This window comes from Coccidioides immitis (genome assembly GCF_000149335.2).
Source record: "Coccidioides immitis RS genomic scaffold supercont3.1, whole genome shotgun sequence".
Taxonomy (NCBI): Eukaryota; Fungi; Ascomycota; class Eurotiomycetes; order Onygenales; family Onygenaceae; genus Coccidioides; species Coccidioides immitis.
The window spans coordinates 3,041,812-3,061,785 of NW_004504310.1; the positions used below are offsets into that span (position 1 = coordinate 3,041,812).

Here is a 19,974-nt window from a genome sequence, read left to right on the forward strand (position 1 = left end):
GCCTGCAGAAGTTTGCGTTTCCCGCCACCGGCGGGAATGTGTACAATGTGGAGAACATCCACCCGTTTCCTTGGTCCGTAGCGGCGTATTCCCAGGGACCGGCGGATAGGATATGCATTGATAAATCGTTAAAGGAAAAATGCGTTTGTCTCTCCGAGCAAAGTAGCCTGCTTTATTCCGGCGATGATCGAATCTCCATTAACGGTTTGCGCAGTCGTGGGTTCCCCTGATGGATGTTTAAACAGTCAGAGGCATGCCGAGGCATGCCAGTGCGCCGAGAGGCGGCGCAAGGTAGGCATGAATGGGATAGGTTTTCGAAAGCTGGACAGTGCTGTGATAATACGACGAGAACTTGGACGTATGTATGATAATTCTGAGTACATACTGCCCAAAGTCCAGAACCGGTTTCTACGAGAGATATTCTCTGGGTGCGCGTCTTCTTTCCCTCGCTCGCTATTGATGCATGGTGGCTTTCTTATTTATCAGATAGTACAAGGAACCGAGGGCGAACTGCTCCGTTCGAGGACCCAGGACGCCGGAAGTTCCACGTTGTCCTTGGTCTGCCTCGTTCCCGTTCAGTATTCTTCCATGCAGGGTCATGCAAGCTTCAAAATCTGTCCCGATTTCCGCTGTACAATGTAAATCGGACAGTTTCGGTTGGTCGCCACCAAGCTGGATATTTTCAGGTCGTAAGTCACCATGAGCGAGGTTGAGCGATTCAAGGAAAGCAACGGCGTGCGCAAGGTCGTTCAGCCATTCCTTTCGTAGAGGTAGGGGTTCCAACTTTTCCACTTTAGTAACGATCATAGTTTGCTGGTCCTGAACATGATTTTTCTGTGTATCCTAGAAGAGAGGGACGTATCTAGTGACGAGATTAGAAGACGCACATGTCAATAGAGATCGCAACTCTCATATACTCGAGGAAAATGCCGTTGGTTGAGTAGAAAAACACTGCACCAAAGAGGGGCAAGGCGGATGTCGCGAGAAAATGTCATAGATTTCGAGTTCCTTACCAAATTGCTCTCTCGAACTCTCCAGGCTTTGGAACATTGTCTACAATGCTCGCGAGGGTGGACCTCATAGACGGAGGAGATGCCTCCTCCCCAAATCCAGGGCACACCAGGAAATCGGTGTTGGATATCCATGATAATAAGGCAATGTGAGAAACAATGCCTGGGAGAGTGGGGGCAGAAAATATTTTGTGCTCGAGGAGAGGAGAACGCGAAGGAGAGGAGTCCCAGCCGCCTAATGCATTCGATTGGTTTTGGTTCGTGTCTCTTTGGTGCCTTATTTGTCAGGCCAGAAAGCCATCGCCCAAGTGATGTTTACCAGGGGAGAGCATTTGTACCTACCAACCAGGCCACTATCTTGCACTCATAAGGCCACGACTTACATCAGCTCTAACTATTGACACTGTAGTTACTCCGTAAGCTTGGATAAGAATAACAGCATGGCGAGTGCTCCTAGACTCAAATTAATATCCAAAATTCACCCCTTGCCTCCTTCAAACTCTTGATTGGAAATGATATCATGGGAAAGCTACCCATGTTCACCATATTCCGCGTGGGTGGAGAGCGCTTTCGGATCGGCAGGGATGGTACAAAAATAAGCGGGCCCAAACTCCTTACCAACAGCGACATTACACTCTGTGCTACCAGTTGTTTCTCACGAGATGATGCAGATAGCATGCTCGTCCGTACGGAGTACGGAAATGGCACGGCAAATATCATCATTTCTGATCTGTCTGTCCTATGCCCTGAATATGCAAAGGATGAAGGTCGCAGCGGCATGATCCAGGTTTGTTTGTTCCCTTAAATCCCCGAATGTCAAAGTTGGCCGATCGGAGCGGCATTACGGAGCAATTATTACTGTCAATCTTTCAACCAAATTTCTTGAGGTCTGCCGTTCTCGTACTGTGGAAAGAGGATAGCTGGCTTCTCTGTGCTCTGTATCCCTTTTCCATATTCGATGATTGATAGGAATCATCGCCATCACCGTACTCCGTACGGAGCCACCCACTGGATTCTTGAAGACAAATGTTTTCCTTCATTCTCCTTTTCCCATTGCTTGCTTGGAATGGCCTCGAAAGGCTTCCCAGCACCACTCTGCCGCATTTGCCCATCGCCCTACGGGCGGCAGCCGAAGTTGACAATTCAGGATGGCGCAGCCGGGGCAGACGGAGCGCCAAGCTACGGTCAGCGCTGAGCAGTGCCACTTCATTGCCAATCCGTTTCGAGATCGTTTAGGCCGATATTCTCACGAAGCCCTCATTGGAGTGACCCTCAGCTGAGTGCGGCACACTGCGCTTTCATTGGTGACCATTCACAATGCCGGTGCTATTTAGCGCGCTGGAGCTTTTCCACATGGACTCCACATGCGGGCCTTGGACCACTAACATCATCATACAGATTTTCAACGGAGCCCTCCGTCCATAACGCTCCATTCTTTACGAGCGTGAAGGGTCACGCTCGAAGGAGGCAACTCGCGTCAGCCTTGAGAAAACCATCATTAAGCCATGATGTTCCCCTCCCTTACTAAAATTGGAAGCATCGTTCTTCCCGAGAACAAAAACCTTTGGCCATCTTCCCTTGTGTGAAGTTTTCACCCCTTTTTACAGATGAGAGGCTTCTCATTTTCGTTGCTTTCATGTGCATGGAGCAATAGCCGTCATTGCTAGCCCACACCTTTGTTTAAGGGAGTGACATCTTTGTCAAAGGGTCTTATTCCGCGCTACCCTGTTTGTTTTGAAGCAAGCCCGCAAGATATGGGGAGATTTGGCTGTGCTTTGGTGTCTTTGGCTCTCTTGTCATCTGCACCGTTGAGCTTTGGAAGAGTGTTGTTGGGCTCAGATGTGTCAGTACTGCCAAGGTCGAAGGAGCAAGAACCATGCGCATTAGTGGCTGCAGCGCAGCAAAAGCAACTGTCGGGGAATAAAAAGGGTATGTACGGAGTAATCTCCATATACACGCACTTTTTTTATAGTTGTTCAGTAAGGCTAACACGAATTTCTTGACCGGCTTTGCAGAGAAGACTTTTCGTATTTCAGCCGAACTGGCTCATGCCTGCTTACAATCGGTCCCATTCAAAAAGCGAGATGCTCTCCGCTTGATTGACGGCCTAGATTCTTTCTGGCACTGGCAAAGCACCATTGACTACCTGAAAGATCCTCCAGAAGGTTATCTGATGCCAGCGACGGATCTTGATAAGGGAATATTACGAATTCGAAACAAAGCTGCTGCGAATAAATATGAAAATGAAATCGAATTCCAACAGGATATGCTCGCTCTCGTGAATAGCGTCCACGATGGTCATTTTAATTTATATCTGGACGCTATCAACATTTTCAGTTTCCGCCGAGTAGAGTTTGGACCGATAGTGTCCCTATCTTCAGACGGCAAGAGCTTGCCCAAGGTCTATTCTTATAGTATGTTTTTTGGATTCTCGTTGGTATAGCAACTGGCTAACGTCCAACAGATGACTTAAATGGTAAATCGAATGGAAAATGGAGGCCCAGCGCTATTAAATCGATAGACGGCGAGGATGCGCAACAATGGCTTCGCCGTCTTTCGTACCGCGGGTCCGCGCAGGACCCTGATGCACTATACAATGCCCTGTTTTATAATCCCCCAGGCCATATACAGGATGCCGTTGGTGCCTTTTTCACTGCTCCCGGAGTGTATACTGAGCCTCAAATTCATGTTGAGTTTGAGAATGGAACCAAGAAAGAGTACCAGAATGACGCGATCTTCCACGTTGATTTTGACGGGGTGAGGGATGGTGAAACATTCTATAAGAAATTTTGCAGTGGAAATATAGATCAAGCTCCAATGCTAAAGAAAAGAGAAGTTGAATTGCAAAAGCGGTCCAGTGCAAGTCCCCGTCGACATTTTCCGGAGCCGGTTGTTGAATTTAGTGATGGTTCCATCGCTGGTTATTTCCTGGAAGGCGACCATTCCGATATAGCAGTCCTTTCTGTTAGCACCTTTGCGCTAACTAAAAATGACGACAATGTTAATGCAGAGTTCAGCAACCTGACGTCGACATTTCTAGCCGCAAGTAAGAAGGCAGGGAAGAAGAAGCTGATTGTGGATGTTACTTCTAACGGTGGTGGCTCTCTGTTCCTAGGGTTTGATTTATTCATGCAGGTACGTGAGGATCTATCCAGTTGAAATCCTCACCTCTAATTCATGATAGCTTTTCCCGGAAGCAAAAGTGACCAGTGCATTCAATCTTCGAGCGACGAAAGAACTTGATATCATTGGCAGAAAAATCAACCAGTTGCTTAAGGATCCAAAGACCATGGGTGGCCGGGGAGCTGCTTATGAGAGGAATGGAATTTTCGATCTCAACTCGTATGTTGACGTTGACGAGGGGAAATTTAGGTCGTGGGATGACTACTTTGGACCAGTAACTAACGACGATTTCGATTTCACTAACCTCGCTCTCTGGGATCTGGACAATGAAATAATGTCGCTGAAAACTAGCCGATTTGTTGTTGCAGGTTATGGATCCCGCTCCGATCTGCCATCCCAGGCCTTCGAAGCAGAAGATATCATCTTGCTCACTGATGCCACGTGTGCATCAACCTGTGCTGTGCTTGCAGACTTGATGAAGGCAAAGGGTGTCAAGTCAATCGTGGCTGGAGGACGCCCGCGTCAAGGACCCGTCCAAGCTGTTGGCGGCGTGAAAGGTTCTCAGGTTCTAACGTTTGAGCAGCTCTTCAAAGCTGCAGCGCATGTTTTTGAGCTTTATTCGACACCTCAGGAGCGGCGACAATGGGAAGACACTCATATTGGCGAGATCTATCGCACTGGAACATACGTTCTTGCCCGCACTGTTGGCGACGGAGCCGGGGGACGTATTAACTACCGAAACGCCATTCATCCGGATGACAAAGAGCGTATCCCAAGACAGTTTGTTAACGAACCCGCAGATTGCAGGATCTGGCATACTCCGAAAACTATTTTGGATATGGCCAACCTATGGTCTGTTGCTGCTAACACGGCATGGGGCGACGATGGATGCACACCCGGATCATCCCCCAGCGACTGAAGATTCCGGTTGTCGACGCCGACGTATAGCGAATGCATTTCTTGCTAAGTCGCTGATTTAATATAGACCGATTAAACATCATATCTGTTCATTTTCTAAAACCTCTCCGAGGTTTGGCGTCAGGCCTTTTCCTGTATTTAGGCATATTAATAGTAGTAGTAATAATCTACCACCACAAAATATATATCCAACTCCATATTCTATACGGAGTATGCCCACTGCCTTTCGTCGTCGGTTTGCCTCCTTTTATGGCGCCAAAATGCGAAGGAAGAATTAAGGCTGTGACGATCCATGGATCCGGGGTTGCGCCTTACCGGAACAGGGATAAGCAATAACGTCGGTCCAGCTGCTCCTCCATAGACGCCGCGAAGGGGGCTTGGTGTGACCAAGGGAAAAAAAAAGTTCTGCTTCTTGAAAACTCCCCCTGATTTCTTCATACTTTCGGTCCTTTAGGTTTGACTTACACGCTGCTTTCCTTTTTGAAATTGAGGATCTCCTCTGTTCTCTCGCTTCATCGCGTCCGGTCGCGTCAATTACCTAGTCGCTCTTTACACCTGACTCGAGTTCGCGCGTACTCTGCCTGCGAAACAAACCGCCAGTTGTCCTTCGGAGCCCCTAATGATATCCAATCGCGCGTGTATCTAGGTCAACTCCGTGAACTATTTGCTTTACGTTAAGTTGTGGGGAGCCGTTCCCATATGTAGTTGTTGGCGCGGACCTTGCGAGTCCTTTCGCAATTCCATGGCCGAGACGGTGTCCATTACGATATGCGGTGATGGAGGATGTGGTACGTTGCGCCAGTACCCTGGGTCATAAATATATATTCCCCTAGCTACCACTATAACTCGACCCCGTGCTCTTTACGTTGGGCCCCCCTGCACTTGCATCAATGCTGGTTACGAGAACCGCTCACCGGGTTGAAAATTCGTGAACTAGGCTAATTTGATTAATCTACAAAACTAGGCAAGTCGTCAATTACATTGCGACTTGTGAGGAGCCAGTGGACTCATGAGTTAGTTCCTCCATTCTTCTCTCTTCATTCTTGACTAGCAGCTAATCCTGTCTGGCACGTTTCCTACAGGTATGATCCAACTATCGGTAAATGCATCCCGAGTACAAGATTTTCATTTTTGGAGCCAATGGATATGCCACATTTCAGGCTTTTGAGAAGAGAGTTCTGACAGGGGGCCCCCACTCGCTATGCGTTCACAGAAGATTCATACTCCGTCACCCGTACTGTGGACGGCCGGCCGTATTTCCTTTCCCTCACCGATACCGCTGGGCAAGAAGAGTACCGTGGTTTATGGGCAGCGTCAAATTTGAAGTCAGATGCGTTTCTTCTCGTTTACGACATTACGAACGCTTCAACCTTGGACGCCTTGGATTCTTTTATGGATATGATTGATTTGGAAGCTGAAAATAGGCTTGAGAATAATCAGCGCTTGATTAAGCAATCACGAAAGACTAGTCCAGGAGCAGAACGGGTTGCCGTAGGCATGGCTCCGCCAGTTACCATTGTCGCCGGAAACAAATGCGACCTCAAGGACGCACGGACTGTGAGCGCAAGGCAGGGTTTGGAATGGGCTAGAAAGCGGGGGTGCGGGTTTATGGAGACGAGCGCAAGAGAAATGGTAAATATCGAAGAGACCTTTGCCCGTAAGTTGCGATCCTTCTTTTGGCTTAGTTTTACCTTGGCCTTGAAATCAGCAACGATCGAAGTATCTTGAAGTATGTGCGTGTGGCTCATATTAATTAGTGATCGTTCGTCGCGTTGTTGAGGCCCGACGGATCCACCACCTACAACAATTCCCACCCGCTAGCCAGGTCCTACCACCGCAGAGTTCACGACCGCCCATGGAACGAACGACCTCACAACTCATCGCGCATTCTCATACACCACCTCTTACAGCTCATGAGCGAGCTTTGAGCGATGCTGTATACAAGGCGCAGGGAGAGGGGTCCCAGAAGCAATGGCTTGGCTTAGGAAGAGCTCTTTCGAAGAAGATTGCGAAAATCCGGAAGAACAGTGATACTCCGGCCCCGACTACCGACACCCCGCGGCGGCGGAGCAGAGCAGAATCCTCGGCAGCAAGGTCTCACAAGAGGAAAATCTCTAGCGCGCAAAGTAAAGCTAACAACCATGAAAACACAGGACAGCAAGGAACCCAGCGAAATGAACCAAGCTATTCTCGGGAAGATGATGCCCCCAAACCACAGGAAAGCGAGGACGGGAATTCTAAGGAGAGTTGGTGGAAACGAGTTAATTGCGCTCGCTCTTAATCATTTAATCATTTTATCATAATGTTTAATGTATATTTCCTATATCCGAGCTCAATGCATTTCGCTGAAATATCCTAGTGTGTCGATCATTCTCTGATGTACTTCGTTTCGTTGCGATATAACTCCCCTTCTTTGACGTGTTGAAGGGGAACATGCCTTAGGGAATAGGGATCTATCCCTTCTAAACGGAATCGACTGGTCTCACGAGCTCGTTACCTACGAGCCTTCTTCTGAAAGTGTCTACTGAGGCTGGTGAAACAATGTGTAAGTTTTTTTCAATTTCATATGATATGTACATCAGCTCCTGAGCTCCTCTCCAGGCTCTTTTCTATACCTCAGTCGGTCTTCAGGCCTCGTTTCTCTGTTGTGATTAGCTAAAATCGCAGGCTGCGCAGGGCTCGCCAACCATATGGGAAGACACGAGATTCGATGTATGGCAACGGGAAATTAAGTAATTTCCCGACTTCGACACATTGAACGTTCTTCAGTCAATAATCCAAGAAGCTCGGCTAACGCTCTCATGTTTCAAGCTGCGAATCATCGGGTCTCGCGAAAACCCTGACGAAAAACTAAGATCTATTTTTCCATGAGTACATCCACTTATTGCATCTAATGGTAGGCTCCCGTATTTACAAATTTGATTCAAGCGTCACCGCTTCCACCTCTTTGCCTTTTGCATAAATTCAACAAATTGAAGTCAACTTATACCCGGAGCCACGTGCTTCTCGCGCCTCAACTTATCGTCACTTTCAACGAGAAATCCACGATACCCACACCCTGATGGATGCTACTCGTTGACAGTATATCAACATCCTCACATGCAAAGTCTGCGACGTTGTCTTCTCTCAAACCGCCGCTGACCTCGATTAAGAAGCTTCCTCTTGGTTTGCCTTTTGCATCCCACTCATCTTTCAGCTGCCGAGCTGCTTGACGAACTTCTTCAGGGGAAAAGTTATCCAACATTATAATGTCTGCGCCGGCACCGATAGCCGCATTCGCTTCCTCGATGCTGCGACATTCGACTTCGATTTTGACAGCGAAACCACCAGCCGCTCGTGCAGCATCGACAGCAGAAGGAATCGCATCTGCGATTGTTATATTCTCGCCGCTGCTGCTGTGAGATGCTCTGTCTTTATTGTAACAGGCCCAAATATGGTTGTCCTTGAGCATGGTCATTGAACTTAGGTCTTGACGGTGTGGATCAGCACCCCCAACAATGATACCATATTTTTCAACGAGTCTGAAGCCTGGTGTGGTCTTGCGGGTACCTGCTAGGATACCGCCCCATCCATGGGATCGAAGAATGGTGAGAAGGGATGATGCCCTGTACAGAAAGTCAGGCTACTGCCAACATCAACTGCGCCTTGCTGTGAGCGAGACGGCGGAGGCGGAAAGGATATATAGAACTCGTACTTGGTGGCGATCCCTGAGCAACGAGCCAAGATATTTAGTGCAACCCGTTCGCCGAGGAGGAGTTTCCTCATTGGACCCCTGACAATGGCACAAACTGTGATAGGCTCGATTTTGTCACCTTCTTTGACTTTCCATTCAACGCTTTATAGAATTGAGCGTCAGCCAAAAAAAGCCATAAGAAAAGACTCAAGGGAACATTTCACCCGAAGACTTCATGAAGGGAAGACATACGTGCAACCTAGCTGCGCAAAAACCTCGTCGAAGAAAGGAACACCAGCCACCATTCCCTAAACGTTTCACTCCAATTAGTCTCTTTCTGGGTTCTGAAGAGCAGGGCGACTCTTGCGTATTTGTGCAAGGACATAAAGCGGCTCCGTCAAAACAATCTAGCATCCTTCAAATAGGCACAAACACCCAGGAGCAGGCACATAGATCATGCCCGATCCCATGCACCATGGCCAAGATAAAAATGAGCCGCAAATTTCGCGAGTTGGAACACGAAGCAATGTTCTGTGTGTAACGGGGACAGGATCCATCAAATAACCGCGTGGCCCGCTGACTGACGAAAACCAACCAAAGTGTCCATGCCATGCAAGAAGGAGAACTTCATACCTTGCTTTTGCCGAGCAGCTTCGCTTCACCCTCGACCTCTCCAACCACAAAGCCACCATAATCTAAGCTCGGGCAATCCTCCTCCAACCAAGCAGCAACCATGCGCTTATGGGTCAATGGTAGTAGATTGTTAAGGGCTCCGTGATTAGCAGCCATGGCGTCTCTTCGTTATGTATCCGTTGTGCAATATTTTGAGCTCGTAAGGCGGGGTTGTTGAGACGCCTTGGAGTGTGGTCGGCTCCAAAGCCAATCTTCCCCGAACGAACCGCCAAGCCAATGCCCAATGTTGAAACCGTCAGTATTCTAGAACAACTAGTTAGTTCCAAGTGGGCTGAAAGTGACGCAAGACTACTTTTGTCCTCGCCCCTTTTGAGCACTCTACGCGGATGCTAACGCTTCTTGATGAACTTTATTATGTATCTTATGACTTTTCAACTAGCACTTAATTATGGCTGGGTGGGAACTGAGAATTCGGCTGGGCTGAAACATTTCTGTAAAAATAGCAAGGTCCTTTCCAAATGCTTATATACGCGTCAACGCGTTAACTAGATACCCAGTTCATATTCTTCGGAAGGAAAACGGGGAACACGCCTTGAAAAGGATCTGTAGCGTATCATCATGTTTTGTGAGTTCTATTTTTCATGCTTATCAAAATAGACGCCGCGCAGCGCTCGCACATGTGATCTACCTGTGTTGGCTGCTTCGATATTACAGGGCAATATTGCTTCTTGCCACAGGTTTTTGTTCGAACAAATATCAGGTGGCCGCAAGAATGTTTGTTGTAGAGTTGGCGACACATCGTAATCTGCTAGAGAGTTTCGTGGGAATCAACCAGACGTGTAGGCCTCGAGAGAAATCGATGAAATCTGAAATGGCTCGATATCTAGGTTCAGTCGATTGCTTTTGTCTACTCGAACGGATTTTCGGTCGGTCGGTCGATTGTATTCATTCATATAACGGAATGAATGCAAATATGTCAGGGTATCCGTCTCAGTCGATCAAATTTTCTCTCCAGGTTCTATAACTGGGCCCTCCAACAAACGCATATGCTTCTAACGGCCACTCAGGTCCTTCGTCTTCTTCAACCAACCCTGCAGGGTCGGTATTCATAGAATTTGTAGTAGCATCAATCATGTGCTATCGAATGTCGTGTATCGAACTTTGAAATACAGCGACCTACTTATATTCACTCGAAAGCCACCTAAGACGAGACAATTGCAAAGAAGCCCCCAGGAATAATGAAATGCTCATGTAGACATTTAAAAGGATAGACGTATTGTTCCTATCACCATACTTTGTTGTAATTGTCCAAAGGTCAAGACTCTGAAACCGGACACGGACCAAAATGAAAGGTGAGACCCTTGAGTGCATGTATGTACATACATAAACTTGCATATCGCCTTATGCTGCGGGGGAAAGTATCGGGGTTAAATAATGAAAATGATATCCATTTGTTTGCAGTAAGGTGGAATAAAACAAATAGGCCTTTTATTCAGAGTTACCAATTTATCTCCTATGGAATCGTGACTATCGACCCGCCGTAATCCAGTAAATCGTGATCAGTTTGAGCACGACCCGGGATAGTCATTTCCAAGGTATACACAGCTTCTGGTCCGCGATTATCTGGAGGGCAATGATGAAATTTGTAGGCATATTCTTGGGTGTACGCTATTGTTTCCATGCCCTGTACATAGACTTGGCACCCCATTTCTGACCTTTTTTCAACACGCACATACTTCTCCATTCTGGTTCGTTCGGGGCGTTGGCATAACGACTGGGTTCCACACAGAACCCTGACCTTGGTCCCCGCGCTGGCAAGCCAGACACTGCGGGAATATTGATATACTTGCCAGTATACAATTGAAAGGCCGGCTCGGTGCTATAAACTTCCAGGTGAAAAGAAGTTACAAGGTGTTTGAAAGAAGCAAGCAGTCTCATCGGGCGAGATCTAGTGTCCAGCGGAATAGACGATGGGTCCGTGTCCATAACGAAGCACTCGTCGATATCCGGGGTAGTGGCGTTCATAAAAAATGGCTTCTTGACTTCTGTTGAGGTATATCGCTCAATGGTACCGGTAGGTATGCCCTCGGGGTCGGTAGAAAGGTAATTATCCGTTTCCAACACGGCTTCAGTTCCTTCGATCGTCGGACCATTACCTAAATTGAAGTAACTTTACGTTTCATGTAAGCATCGCTCCTCATTCGACAAGCAGCTATCGTCGGATACTGCGACTTGCCTGTGGTTCGTGACCCCAACAACGGTCTCGTCACATTCATCCCCCACAAATTCAACTTCGTACTCAACCTCAAGGACTGTTTTTTGTGGCTGGCCTTCTTCGTTCTCTTCAGCTGCGGTATACCAAACTCTCAATTCAACGGTTCCCGGGTACCCCTCTTCGCCGTCCTTACTCATATATCTAAACTCCAAACCCTCCTTACCGTTTCGATTTACAGGCTTTGGGCCCGAGAATGTCTTAGTATTCCACCCATCCTTTCCCCCGTGAATGGAGTGCGGTCCCCTGGCAGTTGTGATATTGTATGACCTTCCATTGACATTATTGATAACTGCATCTTTCAACCGGTTCGTAGTGCGGCCAATCGTAGCTCCAAAATAAGGAGCATGGTACTTCTGGTATAACTTCTCAGTAGGGAACCCGAGAACGAGGTTGTGGCCTTCCACACGAAATTCTTGGACGATACCGCCAAGCGGGAGGAATGTAAAAGCCGCCTTTTCATCTGACGAAGACATGATAGTTTCAATAGATAAACCTCGTTTCCGGGAAGGATACTCGCGTCTAGAGACTTCCAGCAATCAGAGTTGCAGAGAAGATCCTATGAAAAGTCAATATCTGATGAGTGACATTGTAGTGGAAGACCTCTCAAGGAAGAAGGCTCTTTTCCGTGTTAGTTCCATGTTATATGCGGCTTCGTGACCCTCGGCTGGGGGTCTGATGTCACAATCTCCGTCGAGCGGGCAGTGGCTGGTGGTGGTGTGTAACTCTGACAATGACAAAGCCGACGGTGGTCGCAGTTTGCCCTGTTTGCATCTACCGACTTCGGCGATAAGCAACATCCCTTTCACCGTTTGACCATGATGGGAAAACGGGGTGAGCCCTTTTTGTACGACAAGTTAAATATTCGAATACCACCCCTCAGGTTTCTTGCCATGATGTTTAAATTGACACCGCTCATGATATCTGGTGAGATGTGTATCTAGAATACTCACAAGGAAGTGCGGTATTCGGTTTGGGGGAAAGAGAAATCAAGAGCCGCCAGTCCTAATCGAGTTGATTCCCCGAAGGAACAAACGGTAGCTAAACTTATGCCAGGGTAGTCAGTTAGCTGTTATTTCGACGTGCAACTTCCCAGTAACATCACTGCTTGGCTTTCGAATACCGCAGTTAGAATATACTTGTTGATTTCCATTGCTATGTACGGAGTAGAGCTAACTAACTTACTAGTGTCACCGTGGAATTTCTGAAATCCTGACCTACTTTTAAAACCCCTGCGGCTCCAAGGTTGAAAACTGAACCTCGTCGCAATTCTTGGTTATAAACTTCTATTAAGAGATGCAGCTTGAATTGCCGTCCAAAGAAATCTTGAGTAGCAATTAACGAACTTCAATCCTTTCTTTGACTAATGCTCGTGGAAAGGAGTTGTCTATAGAGAGCAGTATTCCTGCGCAAGAATGCTTCGGCCGCCACCTGCAGTAATGCGGTTTCCTAATTTCAGGTTGATATAGCGGAGACCCAGTTCATAGATCTGCATGGGCCTTCACTAGGAGACGGGACGCTGAATGAGGACTCAGCGTAGTCATTACCCTCTTCACTACTAGTCGAGGGCTTCGGAATTCTATCTATGTCTAGGATTGCACTAGGGCAGAAGGCAAATGCCTCGCCAGTCTTTAGGCAGACGATCTTGGAGAATACATTGCCTGTTACATAAGGTGAGCTCTTTGGAGTCGGTGAGGCTAGTTGCAGCACCGGCGAGATGATTCCGCAGTATCCCAAACCATTTTAGCAAGGTGAAGCGATGGAAGATGGCCACAATACACAGATCCAGCAGGCTGGGAGACAACGTGCTCTTTAGTCGCAATAATGATACGAGTGGCCAAATGACGCCGCTGGCGGATAAGCGAGAGCATTGTTTCCGTAAGGACTGTTGCTTCGCTGTTCCGTGTTGCTAGGAGTTGTGGTTGAATATCTAATAGCAGCTAAATTAGTAATAGCAGGGTCGTCGTGCGCGTTCATGGCATTGTGCCGGCACCTCGCCATTCCGTCGTGCCATCGTATATCAGATCCTAGGGCTGTTGTATCCCTACGGTGGTCATGTCGGTTCTCAACCCGGCCATCCGTTGCCAAGTTGTTGAGTCGCTCGCGTCTTTGCAGCTCGCAGGAGTTCAGAAAGAAACGAGCAGAAAAGGAAGAAAGCAATGCTGAATTTTATGTTATGCTCCGGATGACTGCGAAGCGAAGGGGTATCAATTCAGCTGCTTAACCTATGTGACACGTAAACAAGAGGATTTTCAGCATGAAGGAAAGGAAAAGAAAAATCAAACAAATCCTCCCCTGAAGGACTCAGTATAGCCTCAGCCAGCCTCCAGTCAGCGCGTAACAGATAAAGAAGCAAAGAAGACAGAGAAATCTGCGCCCTTGTGGTGCTGGTGTGCCGTGCCTGTATGTAGGGGTTGCCTGACGCTAACAGAACACTTGCAACCTGGACTTCTTCGTCAACCAGGGGGTCAAAGTTGTTTCCCGCGAGTTCATTTGTGACATCATCACCTGGATTGAACAGAGGGAACAAAACAGCAGCTGCTGAGTGTGGCTGATGAAATCTGGAAGTGCATATCAAATTGTTTCCTTACCCTCAATACTGATGGATCAAGTACACACAGCTATGCTGATAAAAAAGATGTTGGCATATTTCAAAGTTTAATGTCCTATCTCGGCTATTTTAACAACCAGGCCTGTTTGTCCTAAGTGGGGTGGTCCTTGGCAGATTTCCAATGGGCACAATCACTTAGGTTGTAGAATTTCATCCATAACTTTCCTCATCTCTCACTCTCAGAAGCAAAACCTGTTCAGTTTCTAATACAGACGCTCATCATCCCGTGTCATGTACCTCATTTCGAAAATAATACCCGATACCCATTGTGATTTCATTTATGGTTTGACTGGGGATGCTGTATGTGCATATTCAGTCCGAATCCAAGTCCGGCAATCCCAGTCAATGGAGAAGGTCTTCATCATTCTTCAAGCCTCATACCAACAAAGCTATGGAGATATGCAGATCCCAGGTAATAGTTTCTGCTCTTCCTCAGTGTCGAGACAATATATTTACTCCAAAGTCCACGAGAACAACCCTTCTGGTTCTGTTCTCTTTGGGGTTGGGATCCCACTCCACTATCACATATCTCGGGGTGTAGGTCACCAAGCCGTACATCACGGGTGTAAATTGTGGACTCTCCATCAATAATGTGTTCGATGTTTTGCTGTCGTCCTAGCTGAGAGAGCAATCCTGTGGTCGAAGCTCTCGCATCGAAGGCTCAGGGATGAACTCAATCAGAATGAGCTGATCTGTACTCCTTTCAGAAGACAACTCATCCACAGGTAGTCCAAGAGAGTACGACCCTCAGTAAACTGATATCACCATGCCTTCGAGGTCACAGAGCCTGGTATAAGAGGCTGCTTCGCGTGAATAATGGCAACAAACACAAGAGGAAGGGGTCTGTGTCATCACTACTGTGATCGAAATAGAGAGGATCATACAGTTTGGCAACTGCTGTAGGTCACCCTGAAGAGCTTGATTAGGGCTGCTGCCAAGAATGTTGACAATAACAACTTGGGCACCGTAATATTTTCGTAAATTCCATAGGTAACCTTGAAAGTGACTATGGAGATCCGGTCCAGGCGTCCCAGAGGAGAGCGCAAGATGCAACGCTGGATTGGAGGGACTAGTTAGACGTTCAATGTTGGTTTCGTTTGTGAGGTGACATGACTCCATGATGGGTGCTAGGGGCCGTGGATTTACCTCAAACGTAAAACCTCGGTCTTGGATAGCACTAGAAATCACCAGTGTAGGATGGACATGCCTCAAGGTTGACAGTGGCAGCGTTGCTCTGAATCGGCCTTTTCTCAGTGATTAGTAACAAGATGCAACCGCAAGGACAAACAAAAGGCTGTTTTCTATGTCGATGACCTCAGCATTTTCTTGTTGAGAGTGTCAGGAGTAGCCACTTGACTTAGCCGTGCCTTTTTCAGTTAGGTTTGCTTAGTCATATACAGACGGTTTTTGCTCCGTAACTTCATATTGACACTAGTCTTCATGTAGTTAGTCCCGCTCCAGCGTCTCGGCTCGGATCTTCGTTGCTCCGATGAAAACCAAATCCTCTTGAGAGGGGAGAGAGCGAGCTAGCCAGAACGCTCGGATCAAATGGTATTCGTCGAGCTTCTGTTCATGCTGAGTGGGCTAGCTAGCCTCGGGACAGAGGGCGCGAGAGCTTCGCCTGTCTTCTGTGGGCCGGGCTAGTTGGATGACTTAACATCCTTTTTTCTCCCACTCTGTTGACGGAGACATCTCGGATACCTTACATTACGCTGCCGTCGTATCCAGCTCGTTTAGTCATCCTTGCTCATCCAGAATCAGCTCAACCTCGGCCGGGGTTTAAGGTTCTCGATCGGCGACGGATGACTCGCACGTTCGAAAAACGTCGGGACAACCCTGTCGAGAAAACAATGACAATGATCGACGCCTTCCCGACCGAGGAAGAGATTCTTGTTCGCATGGCACGGAACCCGTCAAGGTAAAATCCACTCGAGGAGTGATGGGGAATTCTGGCCATCCAGGTTCCCGGGATATCGGCTTTTGAAAAAAAAAAAAAAAAAAAAGAAAATTCCTCTTTGTGGGTAATAACACATAGAAATTGCAATAATTGCGGATCCTTGACTGTCATGCCAATCAGGCGTTTGTGCTACAAAACTTTTCCAACAAATATGCACCGTTTCTGCAAAGGTGCTCGAGCTTGAGGAGTTGTTAAGGGGCTGGGAATCACCCTGGGCAAACAAATGTACAGTAACGTATGGAGCACGGAGTTCAATGTCGGCGATGTTAGTCGGCGACTCGGGGCTACATAACTAAATCCATGCGGGTGCACGCTGGCTGCGTAGACAGTCTCGGCCAGTGCTAGCATGAGTTCACCTTCAACGATACCCCAGGCGATATGTACCCTGAAGGGGCAGATTCCACTTTGATATCACGAAGTAGGGTACCTATTTGAGCCATTTTTCCAGATCTTTAGACCCTGGCCTACCCGTGCAACCACTCCACGGAGAATGTTTTCTTTTGCCTAGATGGTGGTGGATGGTTTGGCGGAAGACGTTCCTCGGAGAAGGAACCCTTGGCCAAGCACAGCTGCGTTTTCTAGAAGCCTACTGGGGCAAGAATACACGCATTGTCCTCCGTACAGTCACAAGTCGTCATGTGCACACCTGCATCCACCTGATAATACGGGTTGTTGTCCTCAGTCTATACCTTGCGTGCAGCTAATGAGCATTGATTTTTGGAGCGGGGGATTAACTAGTGGTCAGGTTGATCGCAGTCTGCATCATGAGATTGCGCCAAAGCGCAAGTGAAGAGACATTGCTGGGCATTCAGCTGTTGCACATCGCACCCCACAGCGCTCCGTTCGAGTTGGTGTAAATAACTAACTCTAGCGATGGCATGGCAAAGAAAAAGCAATGCGGGAATTTCAATGAAGCTCGAATTTCGGCCGAAGCGGGCATGCTCTTTAAAAAAAAAAAAAAAAAAAAAAAAAAAAAAAAAAAAAAAAAAGGGGCGCAAACGGAGGGCTTCTTTGCCGATTTATCCTTGAACTTATTTGCCGAATACTGACGGCAAAGAAGGTACGATTAACTCAACTGAGTGGATATTATCGTTTAATATTGTCAACTACTCCGTACAATTATTTGGAACCAGGTAGATTACATTATGGTAGCTCCTCCATCCGCAGGTACGGAGCCTCGTCTATCGCATCGGGTGGTTAGTTGTCCCAATGCGTTAAAACATCGTTTAGCCATGGCTAAGAACAAATTATAACGATGGGAACCAGAATGAGCGACTCCTGCCCAAGAAACGGTGAATAGAACCCAAATCGTTATCAAGACCTTGTCGCTGTCATTTTCACTCCAAAAGCCTTGAACTCTATTGCGGCCTCTCTGCGGTGTAAATCTTGTGTACACACACTTTCCCCCAGATCATTAATGTGGGACTAGACATTATCGAATTTGCGGGAATTGGAGAAACTATCAATAATAGGATCAGGGGCTTCGACGAATCTGCCCATGTCCAGCTTCCTGCGATCGTCGAACTCGAATCCAGGGCAACAAATAGCTGAGCGCCTGGGGGGGGGGGGGTTCAACACGAAGACGGGGTTCGAAAACGGCAGCAGGAATGTCGAGATTTTGCCAAGGGAGAGGCAAGCCACAAGCGAGTTTGCTGCGCGCAGCTCATGTGGGGCTGGGAAGGCCCCCACGCTTCGCCTCGCTGATGAATCATCCTGAGGTCTCAGCCCTGCAACCACATCGGCAAGGATGATTAGAATTTTTGAAGTTGCACTGCACAAATGGTGATATCATCTTGGCGAAGTGGAGACCAACGATAGGTACTTTTACAACTGGAAAAATAGTCGACGGGTATCAAAAAGGAGCAAGATCAGAAGAGAAGAAAACCATTATCCAAGAGAGGCGAAATCAGCGTGAACCAGAACCCGCTATGCACCAGGTCATAGAATAACATGTGCTTCACCACTCCGGCGAAGTGCTCGAATAAAATACACAAGCGGTCACGGAAACGAGACTGCAAGATCTAGGTTGCAACATAAATTGTGTTGGTCAAACTGGGCTGGGGTTGAAAAGCTTTTGGAATTCTTCATCTATCCACTCGGTTTGTCCGTGTAAGGGACCGATGGGTCCATGGGTTAATGTCGTTGAGATGGAGGCTGCAGGTCGTTGGAAGTAGTCCATACTATCGCCCGACAACGGTGGATCAAAGCCATGTATTAAACCGGGTGGTCCTATATCTAGCCCATTGCCATGGACCTGGTCCCATGACGGATGGCGGGGTACAGCAATAGCTGGAGCTCCAAAAAAGGCTTGTCGTTGTGCGAAGGATGCCTGAAATTCCGATGCCTGGGCATGAGGATGTGGTATCGACGTTGATTGCTGTGGTAGTGTCGGTGATATGTTTGCTTGCGTTGTTATTTGTTGCGATCGGGAATAGGGACTGTAATTAGGGGGTGTAGGAGGCATGTTGGTCGCCGAAAAGGGAGCTCCACCGTGCATACTTTTAGTAAACGTCGGGGAAGCGTCGCCGTTTGAACTCGCATCGGACGAATCTCGTCTTCGCATTACCCCGGAACCGCTGGCAAGTAAGCGCTGTTGCAACACAGACAGGTCATCCTCGAAATGCTCGTCCGCCACTTCTCCGTCCTTCAAGACTCCTAAACCCTCGAGTATGTCGTGGGTTAAGGGTCGGCCGTTGAACTCCCTTAGAGGAGAGCCTGGCCAACCCTCGCCGTCTCGCGCGCGCCGATAGAGTTGCTGCAGGCCAGCAACCAGCTGCTTTTGCTGCTCTTCTAGCATCTCGACGTATCTGACAAAACCAGGAAAGACATTCTGTCACCAAATACTTTCCTCACTTCATAGAATAGTAACTTGAACAAGGACGCTAAGCTTACCCTTTTGGGTACACCTTGTCTTGAGCTTTCTTTCGTTCTCCAAACTTACATATCGTGTTATCTGACTTACATCTCTGACAGGGACTGTTGCCATCACACTAATCGAAGACGATTAGCAAAGGGTCAGAGGTCCATGGATAGGTATAGGGCGGGCTGAAGTTCACCTTTGACTTTTTCATTCGACATCTATCGCAGGCTTTGCACACTCTCTTCCGCCTATTATCCTCAGCCCCCGGGCTCTCTGACGACGGTGAATGTTGAGCGGACATGACAGGATTGAGGAACAGCGAAATTCAAGCCGATCCTCGGAAACGGTGGTTCTCAATTGACGGGATTCTCCCGCGTGTGGAACTCAATGAGATAGGTAAATTGTAATAGGCCGCCAATTGAGCAGTAAATCTGTTTTGGAATGTTGACGCTATTTTCCTCCTTTCGCTGCAATTTGATCCCTCTTTTCTCTCACACGGCTGGCTAAGAAGGTCCAGCGATACTGCGGCTGCTTCAAGAGACGACGGGAAGGTTCGCACTTCCAGTTGAGAAATAGCTGGGGTGGATGCTAGATCGAAGCTGCCCAAGCAGACACAAACGACGAGTATATTGTACAGCCGAAGCAAGGACGTTGTTCCAGGGTGTTCATTCGAGACGGCTATCTCAAAAGTAAACAAAACCAATTGCTTGAGATGGGTAGACAAAGAGAAAAACCAATACAAGGCCGAGACCTATGGTATCATAAAGACGGTGAGAAGGGTGAGCTGTGAGAGCGGCACTGGGGGTGTAGCAAAATAACATCACTCAACAAGATTTTCCCAGCAATAACAGGGAGTGCAACAGTCCAGGTGGGTTCGGGATGACTATTATATCACTGCAAACCGGAGAAAGTTTAGT

General features: G+C 47.8%; 7 protein-coding genes across 7 annotated transcripts; 2 read left to right on the plus strand and 5 right to left on the minus strand.

Annotated features, from left to right (window-relative positions):
• Positions 1 to 340: 340 nt before the first annotated feature.
• On the minus strand, positions 341 to 1,324 carry CIMG_02069 (uncharacterized protein). Its single transcript, XM_001248297.2, has 2 exons — positions 1,014 to 1,324; positions 341 to 843 (listed from the first exon to the last, which is right to left on the minus strand). The coding sequence occupies exons 1-2, from the start codon at positions 1,143 to 1,145 to the stop codon at positions 454 to 456; spliced, it is 522 nt and encodes a 173-aa protein (XP_001248298.2). The 5' UTR covers positions 1,146 to 1,324; the 3' UTR covers positions 341 to 453.
• A 700-nt stretch (positions 1,325 to 2,024) lies between these two features.
• Positions 2,025 to 5,228, plus strand: CIMG_02067 (uncharacterized protein). The gene is made up of 4 exons (XM_001248295.2): positions 2,025 to 2,939; positions 3,026 to 3,424; positions 3,475 to 4,145; positions 4,195 to 5,228. Exons 1-4 carry the CDS (start codon positions 2,765 to 2,767, stop codon positions 5,050 to 5,052), a joined length of 2,103 nt encoding a protein of 700 aa, XP_001248296.2. The 5' UTR covers positions 2,025 to 2,764; the 3' UTR covers positions 5,053 to 5,228.
• Positions 5,229 to 5,484: 256 nt separating this feature from the next.
• On the plus strand, positions 5,485 to 7,564 carry CIMG_02066 (small GTP-binding protein). Its single transcript, XM_001248294.2, has 5 exons — positions 5,485 to 5,839; positions 6,016 to 6,064; positions 6,134 to 6,150; positions 6,265 to 6,708; positions 6,809 to 7,564. Exons 1-5 carry the CDS (start codon positions 5,794 to 5,796, stop codon positions 7,330 to 7,332), a joined length of 1,080 nt encoding a protein of 359 aa, XP_001248295.2. The 5' UTR covers positions 5,485 to 5,793; the 3' UTR covers positions 7,333 to 7,564.
• A 272-nt stretch (positions 7,565 to 7,836) lies between these two features.
• On the minus strand, positions 7,837 to 9,609 carry CIMG_02065 (nicotinate-nucleotide diphosphorylase (carboxylating)). Its single transcript, XM_001248293.2, has 4 exons — positions 9,358 to 9,609; positions 8,977 to 9,032; positions 8,746 to 8,886; positions 7,837 to 8,656 (listed from the first exon to the last, which is right to left on the minus strand). The coding sequence occupies exons 1-4, from the start codon at positions 9,511 to 9,513 to the stop codon at positions 8,065 to 8,067; spliced, it is 945 nt and encodes a 314-aa protein (XP_001248294.2). The 5' UTR covers positions 9,514 to 9,609; the 3' UTR covers positions 7,837 to 8,064.
• Positions 9,610 to 10,636: 1,027 nt separating this feature from the next.
• Positions 10,637 to 12,289, minus strand: CIMG_02063 (aldose 1-epimerase). Its single transcript, XM_001248291.2, has 2 exons — positions 11,594 to 12,289; positions 10,637 to 11,527 (listed from the first exon to the last, which is right to left on the minus strand). The coding sequence occupies exons 1-2, from the start codon at positions 12,103 to 12,105 to the stop codon at positions 11,026 to 11,028; spliced, it is 1,014 nt and encodes a 337-aa protein (XP_001248292.2). The 5' UTR covers positions 12,106 to 12,289; the 3' UTR covers positions 10,637 to 11,025.
• A 2,566-nt stretch (positions 12,290 to 14,855) lies between these two features.
• On the minus strand, positions 14,856 to 15,359 carry CIMG_10866 (uncharacterized protein; the record flags this gene model as incomplete). Its single annotated transcript, XM_001248290.2, has 2 exons — positions 14,856 to 14,932; positions 15,125 to 15,359. 2 exons carry the CDS (start codon positions 15,357 to 15,359, stop codon positions 14,856 to 14,858), a joined length of 312 nt encoding a protein of 103 aa, XP_001248291.2.
• Positions 15,360 to 17,204: 1,845 nt separating this feature from the next.
• On the minus strand, positions 17,205 to 19,918 carry CIMG_02061 (C6 transcription factor). Its single transcript, XM_001248289.2, has 3 exons — positions 19,254 to 19,918; positions 19,090 to 19,187; positions 17,205 to 19,004 (listed from the first exon to the last, which is right to left on the minus strand). The coding sequence occupies exons 1-3, from the start codon at positions 19,356 to 19,358 to the stop codon at positions 18,245 to 18,247; spliced, it is 963 nt and encodes a 320-aa protein (XP_001248290.1). The 5' UTR covers positions 19,359 to 19,918; the 3' UTR covers positions 17,205 to 18,244.
• Positions 19,919 to 19,974: the final 56 nt, after the last annotated feature.